Raw genomic sequence first — 19,913 nt, 5'->3', positions numbered from 1 at the left:
TTTGTCTGTGAAAATAAATTGGAAACCTTTTGAATCTAGAAATATCTCCGCGAGTGCTTATTAGGAATTTAGTGCGTCGTAAACCTCCTCCTCAAGGCTACTCTGCAATCTTTATTTTCATTTTTTTGAAACTTTTTGGAATGACAGAGTAGCCGTAACATATAGTGAACAACAGGCTGAATAAGTGTAGGTTATATGAGGCAGAAATAAGCAACTGCTATGTTAACCTAACATATTATGGTAATAGTCATTCAAATAACTAGAACATATAGAACATGCTATACCTTTACCAAACCATCTCTCACTCCTAATCCATAAATCCCATGAAATCTTACACGTCTAGTCTCTTACGTGAATGAGCTAAATAATATTATTTGCTATTTTACGGTAATGTGTTAATAATTTCACACATAAGCACACCCTTGGCCAAACTATGAAAAAAAAAACTGCGACATATATATATATATATTTTTATTTTTTATTTTTTATTTTTATTTATATATATATATATATATATATAAATATATGTATATATATGTCTTAATTGGATTATCCAGAGAATAGTGCTCGATACCGTGGTAGAGCGCAATATGTAGGTGTGGGAAAAATCACAAGACTACTTCATCTTTACAGAACTGTTTCATGAGGGGTTCCCTCAATCATCAGGAAAATCTCCTGACGATTGAGGGAACCCCTCATGAAACAGTTCTGTAGAGATGAAGTAGTCTTGTGATTTTTCACACACACATATATATATATATATATATATATATATATATATGTATATACATATATATGTATGTGTGTGTGTATATATGTATGTGTGTATACAGTATATACACATACATACATATACACACACACACATATATATATATATATATATATATATATATATATATATATCCATCCATCCATCCATCCATCCATTTTCTACCGCTTATTCCCTTTCGGGGTCGCGGGGGGCGCTGGCGCCTATCTCAGCTACAATCGGGCGGAAGGCGGGGTACACCCTGGACAAGTCGCCACCTCATCGCAGGGCCAACACAGATAGACAGACAACATTCACACTCACATTCACACACTAAGGCCAATTTAGTGTTGCCAATCAACCTATCCCCATGTGCATGTCTTTGGAAGTGGGAGGAAGCCGGAGTACCCGGAGGGAACCCACGCATTCACGGGGAGAACATGCAAACTCCACACAGAAAGATCCCGAGCCTGGATTTGAACCCAGGACTGCAGGACCTTCGTATTGTGAGGCAGACGCACTAACCCCTCTGCCACCGTGAAGCCCATATATATATATATATATATATATATATATATATATATATATATATATATATATATATATATATATATATATATATATATATATATATATATATATACATACGTGTATATATACACACTTTGCATGCAGTCAGACAGTTTGGACACCCCCTTTCAATCAACTTCAGGCATGTTGATGTCAAGTCAAATGTTTTATGCCTTTTTAGTCAAAAGCCTGTTTTGTTATGACCAACACATCCACGATGCAACATTTAGCCCACAACATGCAACATTTAGCCCACAAACATGCAACACTGCAAACAGACTATTTCAAGCCAATAAGTCAGTAATTAATTTCATTGCTGATCTTTGACAGGTGACAGCAAAGTAAACATGAGGTCACTCACAAGGTGACGATGTCAGCGTTGGCAGCCTGCACGGCGATGCTGAGGGGGTCATGACCTTTCTCGTCCACCTCCGTCTGCGACGCCCCCCTCTTCAGGAACAGACACACCTGGCTGCACACAAACACACCTTCTAGTCGGCGCCACCTGCACCCGCCATGCTGGACGTACCCGGTGTGTCCCAGGTAGGTGGCGTGATGCAGCGGGCCACGCCCCCTCATGTCCCTCTGGTTGACGTCGGCGGCGTTCTGCAGCAGGAACTCACACGCTATCAAGGAGCCCTGGAGAAGAAGACAAGTCGTTCACCTGGGACCTGCAGTCCAGATCAGGTCCACACAACATGACTCCATTTTTCCACACCAAATTGTTGTCTATTTTCATACATAAGTCGCACTACAGGAGTCATATTATTATAATATTATTTTACACATGTAAAAGACTTCCTTGTGGTCTACATCACGTCATGCTGCTTCTTTGCTACAAATGTTGCAACACATCATCTTCAACTCACTTTCTGACAGTCTCTTCAGGATGTGCCATTATTATTTATGTGCCTCCACTTCGACAGTGTCTTCGCACCGCCATCTTTGTTGTAGTTTTTAGCGCTTCCGCAACGAGTCTACTGACAGATGTAAGTTACAACTTTACACTATTTTACATTATAAATAGCAACAGTGGAGGATGAACGCCCCACAACAAGAAGACAAAGAAAAAGGAGGCGTTTATTGTCTATGTGCGCACATTTTCAGGACTCATGCAGATCCCAAATACACATCAGCAGGTACCAATGGGTATGAAAAGTTGGTTTTGCACATGTAAACGGCTTCCTGCCGCCATCTTGTGGGTTGCCTGGATCATCAACGGACGACATCGCTTTGCACAGGTTTGACTCTTTTATTTTTTCAAATAAAAGTCGCTCGCAGTCAGTCGGTCGCTCTTTCAGTGCCTCCTTCTCTGCTCGCTTCCTGCGCTCGTCTGGTCTTCCGTCTGGCTCTCCGTGGTTCTCGCTCGTCTGGTCTCCTGTCCAGTTGTCTCCTACTACTCCTCCCCGGTCGCTCCTCCTTCGCCCTAATATTCTGCAGCCGAAGATGCAGAGATTGCCAGCAGGTGTGTCGTTTACTCAGGTGACTCGACTTGATGCAGCATCGCTCCGAGTGCGCCACGCCTCTCCTCTCTGCTGCATGCTCCGCCTCCTGGCCTCCATCTTGGGTAGGACAGCCATATTTCCTAGCCCACTGTCGGCTTGTCGGTTCAGTCTCTCCACGGCATAATATTGCAAAACAAAACGCCAGATAATGTCTGCTAATAGGTGCCATTTTGGGATCCTTATACACACAGCATAATAATACAGTATGTTGAAGCACAGTACGTCTGACTATGGGAGTCGTGATTCTCCAACAATCCATCAAGCGGTGCAGCTTCGTGGCTTACCAAAATTGTACTAAAACATTTTGACAGATGTTTGAGCGCCTTGTGTAATCTTCTATATTCTCAATGAAACATCAAAGTTTTGGTGTTGCTTGCTAGCGTCATTTGGCCCTGCGATGAGGTGGCAACTTGTCCAGAGTGTACCCCGCCTTCCGCCCAATTGTAGCTGAGATAGGCACCAGCGCCCCCCACTACCCCGAAAGGGAATACGCGGTAGAAAATGGATGGATGGATGCTAGCGTCATTTGGTCTTTTTTATGTGCCTCCACTTTGACGGCGTCTTCTCACCGCCATCTTTGTTGTAGTTTTTAGCGCTTCCATTGCGAGTCTCCTGACAGATATAAGTTACAACTGTACACTATTTTATATTAGTGGAGGATGAGCCCCCACAACAAGAGGAGAGAGAAAAAGAAGGAGTTTATTGACTACAATGGCGGATTAGCGCACATTTTCAGGACTTAAGCAGATCCCAAATACACATCAGCAGGTACCAATAAGTACGAAAAGTTGGTTTTGCGTAATATTGCAAAACAAAACGGCAGATAATGTCTGCTAATAGGTGCCATTTTGGGATCCTTATACACACAGCATAATAATACAGTATGTTGAAGCACAGTACGTCTGACTATGGGAGTCGTGATGCTCCAACAATCCGTCAAGCGGTGCAGCTTTGTAGCTTACCAAAGTCGTACTAAAACATTTTGATAGATGTTTGAGCGCCTTGTGTAATCTTCTATATTCTCAATGAAACATCAAAGTTTTGGTGTTGCTTGCTAGCGTCATTTGGTCTTTTTTATGTGCCCCCACTTTGACGGCGTCTTCTCACCACCATCTTTGTTGTAGTTTTTAGCGCTTCCATAGCGAGTCTCCTGACAGATATAAGTTACAACTGTACACTATTTTATATTAGTGGAGGATGAGCCCTCACAACAAGAGGAAAGAGAAAAAGAAGGAGTTTATTGACTACAATGGCGGATGTGCGCACATTTTCAGGACTTATGCAAATCCCAAATACACATCAGCAGGTACCAATATGTACGAAAAGTTGGTTTTGCGTAATATTGCAAAACAAAACGCCAGATAATGTCTCCTAGAAAGTGCCATTTTGAGGTCCTCATGCAGACAGCATAATAATACAGTATGTTGAAGCACAGTACGTCTGACTATGGGAGTCGTGATGCTCCAACAATCCGTCAAGCGGTGCAGCTTCGTAGCTTACCAAAGTCGTACTAAAACATTTTGATAGATGTGTGAGCGCCGTGTGTAATCTTCGATATCCTCAATGAAACATCAAAGTTTTGGCATTTATTGAACAATCTAGACTTAGGTTGTGAGTTCAAACCCCGGCCGAGTCATACCAAAAACTATAAAAAATGGGAGCCAGTACCTCCCTGCTTGACACTCAGCATCAAGGCTTGGAATTGGGGGTTGAGAATTTCCCCTCGGGAATTAATAAAATATGTCTGATTCTGATTCTGAAATCAACAAAAAATTATTCCTGGGTGAGGCACCGCTGCTGCTCACTGCTCCCCTCACATCCCAGGGGGTAATCAAGGGAGATGAGTCAAAGGCAGAGAATCATTTCGCCACAACTAGTGTGTGTGACTATCATTGGTACTTTAACTTTATCTCTTATGTGTGACTGCCATCTACTGGTCACACTTATTACACCATGTAACCAGTCAAATTGCTTCAAGGTGGGTAAGCACGACTAGAATGAATACGAGCATAAGGCGCACCGGGCTATAGGGCGCACTGTCGCTTTTAGAGGAAATGATGAGATTGTAAGTGCAAGAAGAAGTCCCTCACCCCCAGCACTGCCTGTATGAGGGGCGTTCTCCCGTCCTCTTCCTCACTGGCACAGTGGACGTCCGCCCCGTGCGCCAGCGCCTCCGCCATGAGGGCCAAGTTGTGCAGGCGCGAGGAACGCAGGAGGAGCGCGCCGGGGTGGAGCTCCCTCGGGTCCTCGGGGTCCGAAGGGACTTCTTGTTCGATCTCCACCTCGCCGCTGGAGGACTCCTCGGACTCCTCTTCTGGTGGACAAGTCACAGGAGACATCAAGTTGGATTTGCTGGACACAGAACACAAGTTTGATTTGCTGGACACGGAACAAGGACAACTCCTAATCAAGACAATGTGGCATTATTCACATGTGAATAATATAAATACAGTGTATTATTATACAGCATTATTCATATGTGAATAATATAAATACAGTGTATTATACAGCATTATTCACATGTGAATAATATAAATACAGTGTATTATACAGCATTATTCACATGTGAATAACATAAATTCAGTCTATTAAACAGCATTATTCACATGTGAGTAAATATCCTTCTTGAAAATGTCCTTGCAGATATATATCTGCCACCTAATCCTCCTTTGGGGGTTAAAAAGAGATTTATCTGCTGGCCTGATGCAACACTTCCTGCTTTCCTGAATAACAACTGGTGATTGGATCATCACTCGGGAGTGACAAGTGAGTATCCAATCAGAGCCTGGCTAAGATCAGGCTACCTAGATAAGCTACTGCCAACAAGTGGCGATGTGATTGGCTCTGGCGGCTGTCTGTCAGGTGAGCGTCCTCGCTTGGCTGCCACTGCACAACTGATGAAGAATTCATGCGCTGGCAACAAGCTAGCTGTGTTGTGATTGGACAAAAGCTGGAACCTTAAAGGCCTACTGAAAGCCACTACTAGCGACCACGTAGTCTGATAGTTTATATTTCAATGATGAAATATTACCATTGCAACACATGCCAATACGGCCACTTTAGTTTACTAAATCACAATTTTAAATTTCCCGAGAGGTATCCTGTTGACGCTTATGTTGACGCCTGCTTGTGACGTCATTGGTTGGAGTGGACATGTCAGCCCAGCACCACACACGTCTCTTTTTATCGCATAATTACACAGTATTTTGGACATCTGTGTTGCTGAATCTTTTGGAATTTGTTCAATTAATAATGGAGACATCAAAGAAGAATGCTGTTTTTGGAAAGCAGTGGATTGCAGCTGCCTTCAGCAACCGAAACACAGCCAGTGTTTCTTTGTTTGTTGTGAAGCTTTAAAACAGAGCGGTCAAGCGAACATGTTTCTCTGCGTCAACCAGCAAGTTTTTGGATGGGAAAATTGTGATATTAAGTCGACTCTTACCGGAAACATCAGTGGATTATGGGACATCCTCCTGCAGCAGCTGTCAAAAAAGGCAGCTGTGAGCTTGGCTCCTCGGCTTCTATCCGAGACACTGGCGTTCATTGCAGCCACCCGACTTTCAGGTATGACTATATAATCTCACTAAAACACTAGTAACACAATAAGCAGATAAGGGATCTCTCAGAATTATCCTAATAAATGTGTCTAATTACATTTGAAACGCTCACACTGCCGCCACCCGGAGCCGTCGCTTTTTTTTTTTCTGCTTCAGTCCAACTTTCCTCATCCACAAATCTTTCATCCTCGCTCAAATGAATGGGGTAATCGTCGCTTTCTCGGTCCAAATCGCTCTAGCTGCTGGTGGCCATGATTGTAAACAATGTTCAGATGTGAGGATCTCCACAACCCGTGACATCACAAGCACATCGTCTGCTACTTCCGGTACAGGCAAGGCTTTTTTTATCAGCACCAAAAGTTGCCAACTTTATTGTGGATGTTCTCTACTAAATCCTTTCCAGCAAAAATATGGCAATATGGCGAAATGATGAAGTATGACACATAGAATGGACCTGCTATCCCCCTTTTAAAAAAGAAAATCTCATTTCAGTAGGCCTTCAAAAGAAGTAACAGTAACATGACATGAAGAGAATATAATGAATACTTTTACATACTCATGGAAAGTCAAATAAATACATTAACTTGTATTCATTTATGTTGGACCTTGACTTGAAGTAATGTGCTGTTTATGTTATGGAGGGATGGAGTTCATCATAGGACTGCCACACAATCTTATTGAAAGGATTCATTTTCAATCCAGAATCAATCCTGAATCTGCTTGTTCCCCCAACATTCATGTGGTGCCCAAAGATTGACAGCCCGAGTAAATCCTCCACATCAGACCTGGGCAAAGTAAGTAAGCCCTTTCAGCTTTTCAATCTGGCCCCCCGGACATTTCCAAATATGTTTTCTAAATGTTTGAGATGTAAAGTGTGGCTGGCCTTGATGATGTGCACTCATCTTGTCTAATTATGATGTGCACTCATCTTGTCTAATCACCCTAAGAAGTCTTCAACTACACTAAGTCTTTGCATGCTTGGAATCTGCATCATATACTACTTATTATGCGCATCTCATTACGTACTACGTCATCTAATTACTTACTATGTCATCTAATGAGTTACTATGGTCATGTAATGAGTTACTAGGGTCATGTAATGAGTTACTATGGTCAAGTAATGAGTTACTATGGTCATGTAATCAATCAATCAATGTTTATTTATATAGCCCCAAATCACAAATGTCTCAAAGGACTGCACAAATCATTACGACTACAACATCCTCGGAAGAACCCACAAAAGGGCAAGGAAAACTCACACCCAGTGGGCAGGGAGAATTCACATCCAGTGGGACGCCAGTGACAATGCTGACTATGAGAAATTTTGGAGAGGACCTCAGATGTGGGCAACCCCCCCCCTCTAGGGGACCGAAAGCAATGGATGTCGAGCGGGTCTAACATGATACTGTGGAAGTTCAATCCATAGTGGCTCCAACACAGCAGCGAGAGTTCAGTTCAAAGCGGATCCAATGAGTTACTATTGTCATGTAATGAGTTACTATGGTCATGTAATGAGTTACGATGGTCATGTAATGAGTTACTATGGTCATGTAATGAGTTACTGTGGTCATGTAATGAGTTACTATGGTCATGTAATGAGTTACTATGGTCATGTAATGAGTTACGATGGTCATGTAATGAGTTACTATGGTCATGTAATGAGTTACTGTGGTCATGTAATGAGTTACTATGGTCATGTAATGAGTTACTATGGTCATGTAATGAGTTACTGTGGTCATGTAATGAGTTACTATGGTCATGTAATGAGTTACTGTGGTCATGTAATGAGTTACTGTGGTCATGTAATGAGTTACTATGGTCATGTAATGATTTACTATGGTCATGTGATGAGTTACTATGGTCAAGTGATGAGTTACTATGGTCATGTAATGAGTTACTATGGTCATGTAATGAGTTACTATGGTCATGTAATGAGTTACTATGGTCATGTAAAGAGTTACTGTGGTCATGTAATGAGTTACTATGGTCATGTAATGAGTTACTATGGTCATGTGATGAGTTACTGTGGTCATGTAATGAGTTACTGTGGTCATGTAATGAGTTACTATGGTCATGTAATGAGTTACTATGGTCATGCAATGAGTTACTGTGGTCATGCAATGAGTTACTATGGTCATGTAATGAGTTACTGTGGTCATGTAATGAGTTACTGTGGTCATGTAATGAGTTACTATGGTCATGTGATGAGTTACTATGGTCATGTAATGAGTTGATATGGTCATGTAATGAGTTACTATGGTCATGTAATGAGTTACTATGGTCATGTAATGAGTTACTGTGGTCATGTAATGAGTTACTATGGTCATGTAATGAGTTACTATGGTCATGTAATGAGTTACTATGGTCATGTAATGAGTTACTATGGTCATGTGATGAGTTACTGTGGTCATGTAATGAGTTACTATGGTCATGTAATGAGTTACTGTGGTCATGTAATGAGTTACTATGGTCATGTAATGAGTTACTGTGGTCATGTAATGAGTTACTGTGGTCATGTAATGAGTTACTATGGTCATGTGATGAGTTACTATGGTCATGTGATGAGTTACTATGGTCATGTAATGAGTTACTATGGTCATGTAATGAGTTACTATGGTCATGTAATGAGTTACTGTGGTCATGTAATGAGTTACTATGGTCATGTAATGAGTTACTATGGTCATGTAATGAGTTACTATGGTCATGTAATGAGTTACTATGGTCATGTAATGAGTTACTATGGTCATGTGATGAGTTACTATGGTCATGTAATGAGTTACTATGGTCATGTAATGAGTTACTATGGTCATGTAATGAGTTACTATGGTCATGTAATGAGTTACTATGGTCATGTAATGAGTTACTATGGTCATGTAATGAGTTACTATGGTCATGTAATGAGTTATTATGGTCATGTAATGAGTTACTATGGTCATGTAATGAGTTACTATGGTCATGTAATGAGTTACTATGGTCATGTAATGAGTTACTATGGTCATGTAATGAGTTACTATGGTCATGTAATGAGTTATTATGGTCATGTAATGAGTTACTATGGTCATGTAATGAGTTACTTTGGTCATGTAATGAGTTACTATGGTCATGTAATGAGTTACTGTGGTCATGTAATGAGTTACTATGGTCATGTAATGAGTTACTATGGTCATGTAATGAGTTACTGTGGTCATGTAATGAGTTACTATGGTCATGTAATGAGTTACTATGGTCATGTAATGAGTTACTGTGGTCATGTAATGAGTTACTATGGTCATGTAATGAGTTACTATGGTCATGTAATGAGTTACTATGGTCATATAATGAGTTACTGTGGTCATGTAATGAGTTACTATGGTCATGTAAGCACATTGAGTGTTACCAGAGTGTGAAATATGGGTGTGAGGGACAGACGTGGAAAGAAATATTTACAATGTATCAGATTAGTATTTTTAAAAAGGTATGTTAGAATTATGCAGAATAAATCAATTTCAATGGAAGACCTGGAGGTCAGAGAAGCAACCACGCTCCTAAGTCCAGGTACTCCTGCTGAGTTCAGGGGCTTTTTCAAGTGTGGGACACGCAAGCTGCCTGCTTTACCTTTGCCGAAGTTGCTCTGCGAGGTGAACTCACCTTCTTCTGTGACGCTGTCCACCACAGAAGCCGAGAGCAGGACGTCCGTGCTGCCATCAGTGCTTCCTCCCAGGCCGCTGTCGCTGCTCAGACCTGCAGGACCAGATCACGCCAGGACACGGACACGTCAGCACACACTCTTGTAGCGCTCACATCCTACCTTACTGACTCCAATACATTCCTCAACATTCTACAAACATGACAACGTGGCCAGCTATATTTCTTTATTTTGCACACGTATCAAAACCCCTCTTAAGAACCTTCAGTTAGCTCTCTAATGGCGATGCTAAAGTTAAAGTATCAAGAAATGATCTTGGATTGTTCTACAAACATGACGCTACTACCAAGAATGTATTGGCGGGAGATTTATTTTCAAGGAAGTAGTGTGAAACTATCACACGGGTGACGACTTATTGCTACCACGCACATTTCTGATAGCTAGCATTAGCATTAGCATTTTGATTTGACCATGGAAAGTCACTTACTAGTTTTATTAGTCAGGACAATGTTGATCCTTGACTGTCCTTACATCCAGGTAGCTTCCCTCTTTCTTTTTTTGTCTCCTCATACAAAAACTTTTCATTTCTTTGGTTGTTTAGGAGCTTCGAACAGGATATCAGTAATTGCACATCGGCTTCCGTTTTAAATGACGGGGGAAAGGGAGAGTGACGTATGTCGCGAAGCAAGTTAGCATATTTGTAGTTTGTTGTTGCTAAGTGCTCGTTGCTAAGTGCCATTGAGAGCGACACAGGCCACGACACAGGTGTCATACAACGAGTTGCAAGTCCATGTTTCATCCCAAATGTTATGAAAATATTGGATGGAGGTTGAAAAGTTACTTAGTGCTGCCACAAAAGTAAAACAATGCCATGAACGTAAGGATTGACAGCCTTTGCACGATACTTTGCCAGCAATCCCAGTCGCCACTATTTTTATTCTATCTTATTCTGCCGCCATGACTGCGAGACGGACCCCCCACATGTCTTACACGCTCAGGACGGTCTCCGTGACTGCGAGACGGACCCCCACATGTCTTACACGCTCAGGACGGTATCAATGACTGCGAGACGGACCCCCACACGTCTTACACACTCAGGACGGTCTCAATGACTGCGAGACGGACCCCCACATGTCTTACACGCTCGGGACGGTCTCAATGACTGCGAGACAGACCCCCACATGTCTTACACGCTCAGGACGGTCTCCGTGAATGCGAGACGGACCCCCCACATGTTTTACACGCTCAGGACGGTCTCCGTGAATGCGAGACGGACCCCCCACATGTCTTACACGCTCAGGACGGTATCAATGACTGCGAGACGGACCCCCCACATGTCTTACACGCTCGGGACGGTCTCAATGAATGCGAGACAGACCCCCACATGTCTTACACGCTCAGGACGGTCTCAATGACTGCGAGACAGACCCCCACATGTCTTACACGCTCGGGACGGTCTCAATGACTGCGAGACAGACCCCCACATGTCTTACACGCTCGGGACGGTCTCAATGAATGCGAGACAGACCCCCACATGTCTTACACGCTCGGGACGGTCTCAATGAATGCGAGACAGACCCCCACATGTCTTACACGCTCGGGACGGTCTCAATGACTGCGAGACAGACCCCCACATGTCTTACACGCTCGGGACGGTCTCAATGAATGCGAGACGGGCCCCCCACATGTCTTACACGCTCAGGACGGTCTCAATGACTGCGAGACAGACCCCCACATGTCTTACACGCTCGGGACGGCCTCAATGAATGCGAGACGGACCCCCACATGTCTTACACGCTCAGGACGGTATCAATGACTTCGAGACGGACCCCCACATGTCTTACACGCTCAGGACGGTATCAATGACTTCGAGACAGACGCCCCACATGTCTTACACGCTCAGGACGGTCTCAATGACTGCGAGACAGACCCCCACATGTCTTACACGCTCGGGACGGTCTCAATGACTGCGAGACGGACCCCCCACGTCTTACACGCTCGGGACGGTCTCAATGACTGCGAGACAGACCCCCACATGTCTTACACGCTCGGGACGGTCTCAATGACTGCGAGACAGACCCCCACATGTCTTACACGCTCAGGACGGTATCAATGACTTCGAGACGGACGCCCCACATGTCTTACACGCTCAGGACGGTCTGAATGACTGCGAGACAGACCCCCACATGTCTTACACGCTCGGGACGGTCTCAATGACTGCGAGACGGACCCCCCACGTCTTACACGCTCGGGACGGTCTCAATGAATGCGAGACAGACCCCCACATGTCTTACACGCTCAGGACGGTCTCAATGACTGCGAGACAGACCCCCACATGTCTTACACGCTCGGGACGGTCTCAATGACTGCGAGACGGACCCCCCACGTCTTACACGCTCGGGACGGTCTCAATGAATGCGAGACAGACCCCCACATGTCTTACACGCTCAGGACGGTCTCAATGACTGCGAGACAGACCCCCCACATGTCTTACACGCTCAGGACGGTATCAATGACTGCGAGACGGACCCCCCACATGTCTTACACGCTCGGGACGGTCTCAATGAATGCGAGACAGACCCCCACATGTCTTACACGCTCAGGACGGTCTCAATGACTGCGAGACAGACCCCCACATGTCTTACACGCTCGGGACGGTCTCAATGACTGCGAGACAGACCCCCACATGTCTTACACGCTCGGGACGGTCTCAATGAATGCGAGACAGACCCCCACATGTCTTACACGCTCGGGACGGTCTCAATGAATGCGAGACAGACCCCCACATGTCTTACACGCTCGGGACGGTCTCAATGACTGCGAGACAGACCCCCACATGTCTTACACGCTCGGGACGGTCTCAATGAATGCGAGACGGGCCCCCCACATGTCTTACACGCTCAGGACGGTCTCAATGACTGCGAGACAGACCCCCACATGTCTTACACGCTCGGGACGGCCTCAATGAATGCGAGACGGACCCCCACATGTCTTACACGCTCAGAACGGTATCAATGACTTCGAGACGGACGCCCCACATGTCTTACACGCTCAGGACGGTCTCAATGACTGCGAGACAGACCCCCACATGTCTTACACGCTCGGGACGGTCTCAATGACTGCGAGACGGACCCCCCACGTCTTACACGCTCGGGACGGTCTCAATGACTGCGAGACAGACCCCCACATGTCTTACACGCTCGGGACGGTCTCAATGACTGCGAGACAGACCCCCACGTCTTACACGCTCAGGACGGTATCAATGACTTCGAGACGGACGCCCCACATGTCTTACACGCTCAGGACGGTCTCAATGACTGCGAGACAGACCCCCACATGTCTTACACGCTCGGGACGGTCTCAATGACTGCGAGACGGACCCCCCACGTCTTACACGCTCGGGACGGTCTCAATGACTGCGAGACAGACCCCCACATGTCTTACACGCTCGGGACGGTCTCAATGACTGCGAGACAGACCCCCACATGTCTTACACGCTCGGGACGGTATCAATGACTGCGAGACAGACCCCCACATGTCTTACACGCTTGGGACGGTATCAATGACTGCGAGACGGACCCCCACATGTCTTACACGCTCGGGACGGTATCAATGACTGCGAGACGGACCCCCCACATGTCTTACACGCTCAGGACGGTCTCAATGAATGCGAGACGGACCCCCACATGTCTTACACGCTCAGGACGGTATCAATGACTGCGAGACAGACCCCCACATGTCTTACACGCTCGGGACGGTCTCCGTGAATGCGAGACGGACCCCCACATGTCTTACACGCTCGGGACGGTCTCCGTGAATGCGAGATGGACCCCCACATGTCTTACACGCTCGGGACGGTCTCGCTCCCTTACTCCATAGAATGGAGATTTGTTTTGAGACAAACAGAAAAAAATGCAAAATGATCTCCACGTACATTTTGGTATTTCTGCACATGATAGCATGCTAAGGTTAGCGTGCTAACATTTTCTACTAGCTTTTCATCTAATATTGCATGTTTTTACCTAAACATCATGATTTACGATATCTGGTAACATCTTGGAAGTATGCTAACGTCTCTTATATTAGCATGCTAACGCTAACATGCTAACATTTTTGCTTGCTTTTTAGCTAATTTTCTATCATTAATGTTAAGAATGATGATTTTTTTCGATACTTGGGGTTTGCCATCATCTCATATTAGCACGCTAATGTTAGCATGCTAAAATTTTAGGCTAGCTCTTGAACTCATTTCCACGTAAAACTATGGATTTGGATACTTGACACCATCTTGTGAGCTAACGTTTTAGGATAGTTCTTTAGCTCATTTTGTAAAAGTTATAAATGTGCATACTTGGTGGGAGGTGGAGATGGTGAAGAGTGGCAGACTTACTGCGTGGACCGGAGCCGGTGTCAAAGTAGGAGAAGAGAGAATCCAGCTCATCCGGACAGAACAACGAATCCCGGCGAAACTTGGCTGCAGTCGCTGGCCGGAGAGAAGATGTCAGGAATCATTTAAGATGTTGGCATTAATGTTGGCACTAATGAATCATTAAAGAAGTTGGCACTAATGCCAGGAGTCATTAAAGAAGATGTTGGCACTAATGTTGGCACTAATGAATCATTAAAGATGTTGGCACTAATGTCAGGAATCATTAAAGATGTTGACATTATTGTTGGCACTAATGAATCATTAATGAAAATGTTGGCACTAATGTTGTCACTAAAGAATCATTAAAGAAAATGTTGGCACTGATGAATCATTAAAGAAGATGTTGGCACTAATGTTGGCACTAATGAATCATTAAAGAAAATGTTGGCACTAATGTTGGCACTAATGAATCATGTAAGATGTTGGCACTAATGTCAGAAATCATTAATGATGTTGACATTATTGTTGGCACTAATGAATCATTAAAGAAGATGTTGGCACTAATGTTGGCACTAATGAATCATTAAAGAAGATGTTGGCACTAATGAATAATTAAAAAAGATTTTGGCACTAATGTTGGCACTAATGAATCATTAAAGAAGATGTTGGCACTAATGTTGGCACTAATGAATCATTAAAGAAGATGTTGGCACTAATGTTGGCACTAATGAATCATTAAAGAAGATGTTGGCACTAATGTTGGCACTAATGAATCATTAAAGATGTTGGCACTAATGAATTATTAAAGAAGATGTTGGCACTAATGAATAATTAAAAAAGATTTTCGCACTAATGTTGGCACTAATGAATAATTAAAAAAGATTTTGGCACTAATGTTGGCACTAATGAATCATTAAAGAAGATGTTGGCACTAATGAATAATTAAAAAAGATTTTGGCACTAATGTTGGCACTAATGAATCATTAAAGAAGATGTTGGCACTAATGTTGGCACTAATGAATCATTAAAGAAGATGTTGGCACTAATGTTGGCACTAATGAATCATTAAAGAAGATGTTGGCACTAATGTTGGCACTAATGAATCATTAAAGAAGATGTTGGCACTAATGAATTATTAAAGAAGATGTTGGCAGTAATGTTGGCACTATTGAATCATTAAAGATGTTGGCACTAATGAATTATTAAAGAAGATGTTGGCACTAATGAATCATTAAAGAAGATGTTGGCACTAACGAATCAGTAAAGAAGATGTTGGCACTAATGTTGGCACTAATGAATCATTAAAGATGTTGGCACTAATGAATTATTAAAGAAGATGTTGGCACTAATGAATAATTAAAAAAGATTTTGGCACTAATGTTGGCACTAATGAATCATTAAAGAAGATGTTGGCACTAATGTTGGCACTAATGAATCATTAAAGATGTTGGCACTAATGAATTATTAAAGAAGATGTTGGCACTAATGAATAATTAAAAAAGATTTTCGCACTAATGTTGGCACTAATGAATAATTAAAAAAGATTTTGGCACTAATGTTGGCACTAATGAATCATTAAAGAAGATGTTGGCACTAATGTCGGCACTAATGAATCATTAAAGAAGATGTTGGCACTAATGTTGGCACTAATGAATCATTAAAGAAGATGTTGGCACTAATGTTGGCACTAATGAATCATTAAAGAAGATGTTGGCACTAATGAATTATTAAAGAAGATGTTGGCAGTAATGTTGGCACTATTGAATCATTAAAGATGTTGGCACTAATGAATTATTAAAGAAGATATTGGCACTAATGAATCATTAAAGAAGATGTTGGCACTAACGAATCAGTAAAGAAGATGTTGGCACTAATGTTGGCACTAATGAATCATTAAAGATGTTGGCACTAATGAATTATTAAAGAAGATGTTGGCACTAATGAATAATTAAAAAAGATTTTGGCACTAATGTTGGCACTAATGAATCATTAAAGAAGATGTTGGCACTAATGTTGGCACTAATGAATCATTAAAGATGTTGGCACTAATGAATTATTAAAGAAGATGTTGGCACTAATGAATAATTAAAAAAGATTTTCGCACTAATGTTGGCACTAATGAATAATTAAAAAAGATTTTGGCACTAATGTTGGCACTAATGAATCATTAAAGAAGATGTTGGCACTAATGTTGGCACTAATGAATCATTAAAGAAGATGTTGGCACTAATGTTGGCACTAATGAATCATTAAAGAAGATGTTGGCACTAATGTTGGCACTAATGAATCATTAAAGAAGATGTTGGCACTAATGAATTATTAAAGAAGATGTTGGCAGTAATGTTGGCACTATTGAATCATTAAAGATGTTGGCACTAATGAATTATTAAAGAAGATGTTGGCACTAATGAATCATTAAAGAAGATGTTGGCACTAATGTTGGCACTAATGAATCATTAAAGAAGATGTTGGCACTAATGTTGGCACTAATGAATCATTAAAGAAGATGTTGGCACTAATGTTGGCACTAATGAATCATTAAAGAAGATGTTGGCACTAATGTTGGCACTAATGAATCATTAAAGAAGATGTTGGCACTAATGTTGGCACTAATGAATCAGTAAAGAAGATGTTGGCACTAATGAATTATTAAAGAAGATGTTGGCACTAATGTTGGCACTAATGAATCATTAAAGATGTTGGCACTAATGAATTATTAAAGAAGATGTTGGCACTAATGAATAATTAAAAAAGATTTTCGCACTAATGTTGGCACTAATGAATAATTAAAAAATATTTTGGCACTAATGTTGGCACTAATGAATCATTAAAGAAGATGTTGGCACTAATGTTGGCACTAATGAATCATTAAAGAAGATGTTGGCACTAATGTTGGCACTAATGAATCATTAAAGAAGATGTTGGCACTAATGTTGGCACTAATGAATCATTAAAGAAGATGTTGGCACTAATGAATTATTAAAGAAGATGTTGGCAGTAATGTTGGCACTATTGCATCATTAAAGATGTTGGCACTAATGAATTATTAAAGAAGATGTTGGCACTAATGAATCATTAAAGAAGATGTTGGCACTAACGAATCAGTAAAGAAGATGTTGGCACTAATGTTGGCACTAATTAATCATTAAAGATGTTGGCACTAATGAATTATTAAAGAAGATGTTGGCACTAATGTTGGCACTAATTAATCATTAAAGATGTTGGCACTAATGAATCATTAAAGAAGATGTTGGCACTAATGTTGGCACTAATGAATCATTAAAGATGTTGGCACTAATGAATCATTAAAGAAGATGTTGGCATTAATGAATTATTAAAGAAGATGTTGGCACTAATGAATTATTAAAGAAGATGTTGGCACTAATGAATCATTAAAGATGTTGGCACTAATGAATCATTAAAGAAGATGTTGGCACTAATGTTGGCACTAATGAATCATTAAAGAAGATGTTGGCACTAATGTTGGCACTAATGAATTATTAAAGATGATGTTGGGACTAATGAATTATTAAAGAAGATGTTGGCACTAATGAATCAGTAAAGAAGATGTTGGCACTAATGTTGGCACTAATGAATCATTAAAGATGTTGGCACTAATGAATTATTAAAGAAGATGTTGGCACTAATGAATCATCAAAGAAGATGTTGGCACTAATGAATCATTAAAGATGTTGGCACTAATGCCAGGAATCATGCCGCCATGAAAGAAAGCTCCAGTCACCCGCAGAGAGATTAGCGGGTGAGGCACAGCCGGGCTCGTAGCGCTGGTATTTCCTGCGGACTTTGTTTGGCGCCCGAAGCGAACTGTTGTGTCGCTGGCACTTCTTCACAGTCCAAGGTCTGGACTTCCTCTGGTCCTCCACCAAGGCCTGGCCGCCGCTCATCTTCTTCAGGAAACGTTTCTCCACGTACTTGGACTTAATCCAGGCTTCCTTCTCCTGCCTGAGGAGTCCAGCACACACCTTCAACCTCCAGATGGCGGGACATTCAAACAGCCCATTGAGATGCTGACCTGGGACTGGAGGCTCCGGGTTTTTTCACCCCCAGATCCTGGCACGCTCCCTCGTAAATGTGGTTGACCACAGTGTTGCCCAGTTCACACATGAGCTGAGTGAGGGGAAAGACCATGTCAGTGAAGGTGGGATCCGGCTGAGGAGGAAGGACCTACCTTCAGGAGTTCTGGTTCCCAAGAGTCCAGAGTCAATGAGCGCACTTTGGAGCAGTGGACCCCAAGACTCCTGGAACAGGAAACAAAACATGTGAGGGCTGAGACTTTAGTAGCCAGCATCATTTGGGAGGACTTTGATGGCACGGGGCTGTCCCGCCTCCACCCACAGAGACAAGGAGTGCATGACTTCTGTCTGTGTGCGGTAACCCACCAAATTGTAGAATAAACACACATTTTCATACACAAAAGCAGTCAAGTTGTCACGTGGTGTAAATGCTAAATAAAAAGAAAATACAGCAAAGCCTTTGCAACTTATATTCAATTGAATGGACTGCAGAGACAAGATATTTCATCTTCATACTGGAAAACCTTGTTATTTTTGCAAATATTAGCTCATTTGGAATTTGATACCTGCAACATGTTTCAAAAAAGGCATTTTTACCAGTGTGTTACATGGCCTTTCCTTTGAACAACACTCAGTGCAGGTTTGGGAACTGAGGAGACACATTTTTGAAGTGGAATTCTTTCCCATTCTTGCTTGATGTACAGCTTAAGTTGTTCAACAGTCTCCTGCCTCATATTTTAGCCTGCACACATTTTCAATGTCTGGACTACAGGCAGGCCAGTCTAGTACCCACACTCTTTTACTATGAAGCCACGCTGTTGTAACACCTGGCTTGGCATGGTCTTGCTGATATAAGCAGGGGCGGCCATGATAACAACATATGTTGCTCCAAAAGCTGTATGTACCTTTCAGCATTAATGGTGCCTTCACAGATGTGTAAGTTAGCCATGCCTTGGCCACTAATACACCTCCATACCATCACACATGCTGACTACCACACTTTCACCCTACAACAATCACTAATACACCCCCATACCATCACACATGCTGACTGCCACACTTTCACCCTACAACAATCACTAATACACCCCCATACCATCACACATGCTGACTACCACACTTTCACCCTACAACAATCACTAATACACCCCCATACCATCACACATGCTGACTACCACACTTTCACCCTACAACAATCACTAATACACCCCCATACCATCACACATGCTGACTACCACACTTTCACCCTACAACAATCACTAATACACCCCCATACCATCACACATGCTGACTACCACACTTTCACCCCACAACAATCACTAATACACCCCCATACCATCACACATGCTGACTACCACACTTTCACCCCACAACAATCACTAATACACCCCCATACCATCACACATGCTGACTACCACACTTTCACCCTACAACAATCACTAATACACCCCCATACCTTCACACATGCTGACTACCACACTTTCACCCTACAACAATCACTA

The 19,913-nt window shown here is 42.5% G+C and overlaps 1 protein-coding gene across 7 annotated transcripts in view; it reads right to left on the bottom strand.

Annotated features, from left to right (window-relative positions):
- LOC133535481 (arf-GAP with coiled-coil, ANK repeat and PH domain-containing protein 3-like) overlaps positions 1-19,913 on the bottom strand; it is a 119,121-nt gene that overhangs the window by 24,936 nt on the left and 74,272 nt on the right. For 4 of the 7 annotated variants that reach the window (XR_009802232.1, XM_061875355.1, XM_061875350.1 and 1 more), the window contains 8 exons: positions 18,567-18,636; positions 18,411-18,505; positions 18,120-18,340; positions 14,399-14,491; positions 10,011-10,112; positions 4,917-5,140; positions 1,851-1,960; positions 1,683-1,793 (listed from right to left, as the gene is read on the bottom strand). Coding sequence is in view for 6 of the 7 variants with exons in the window: in XM_061875355.1 (XP_061731339.1) it covers positions 1,683-1,793; positions 1,851-1,960; positions 4,917-5,140; positions 10,011-10,112; positions 14,399-14,491; positions 18,120-18,340; positions 18,411-18,505; positions 18,567-18,636 (1,026 nt within the window). In the remaining variant the exon portion in view is untranslated. The remainder of the gene's footprint in view (positions 1-1,682; positions 1,794-1,850; positions 1,961-4,916; positions 5,141-10,010; positions 10,113-14,398; positions 14,492-18,119; positions 18,341-18,410; positions 18,506-18,566; positions 18,637-19,913) is intronic. The other 3 variants (XM_061875352.1, XM_061875354.1, XM_061875351.1) reach the window with 2 other exon arrangements.

This window comes from Nerophis ophidion, linkage group LG16, assembly GCF_033978795.1.
Source record: "Nerophis ophidion isolate RoL-2023_Sa linkage group LG16, RoL_Noph_v1.0, whole genome shotgun sequence".
Lineage (NCBI taxonomy): Eukaryota > Metazoa > Chordata > Actinopteri > Syngnathiformes > Syngnathidae > Nerophis > Nerophis ophidion.
The sequence above is the reverse complement of the archived record's forward strand: the minus strand, read 5'-3'. Positions and strand labels throughout refer to the sequence as shown.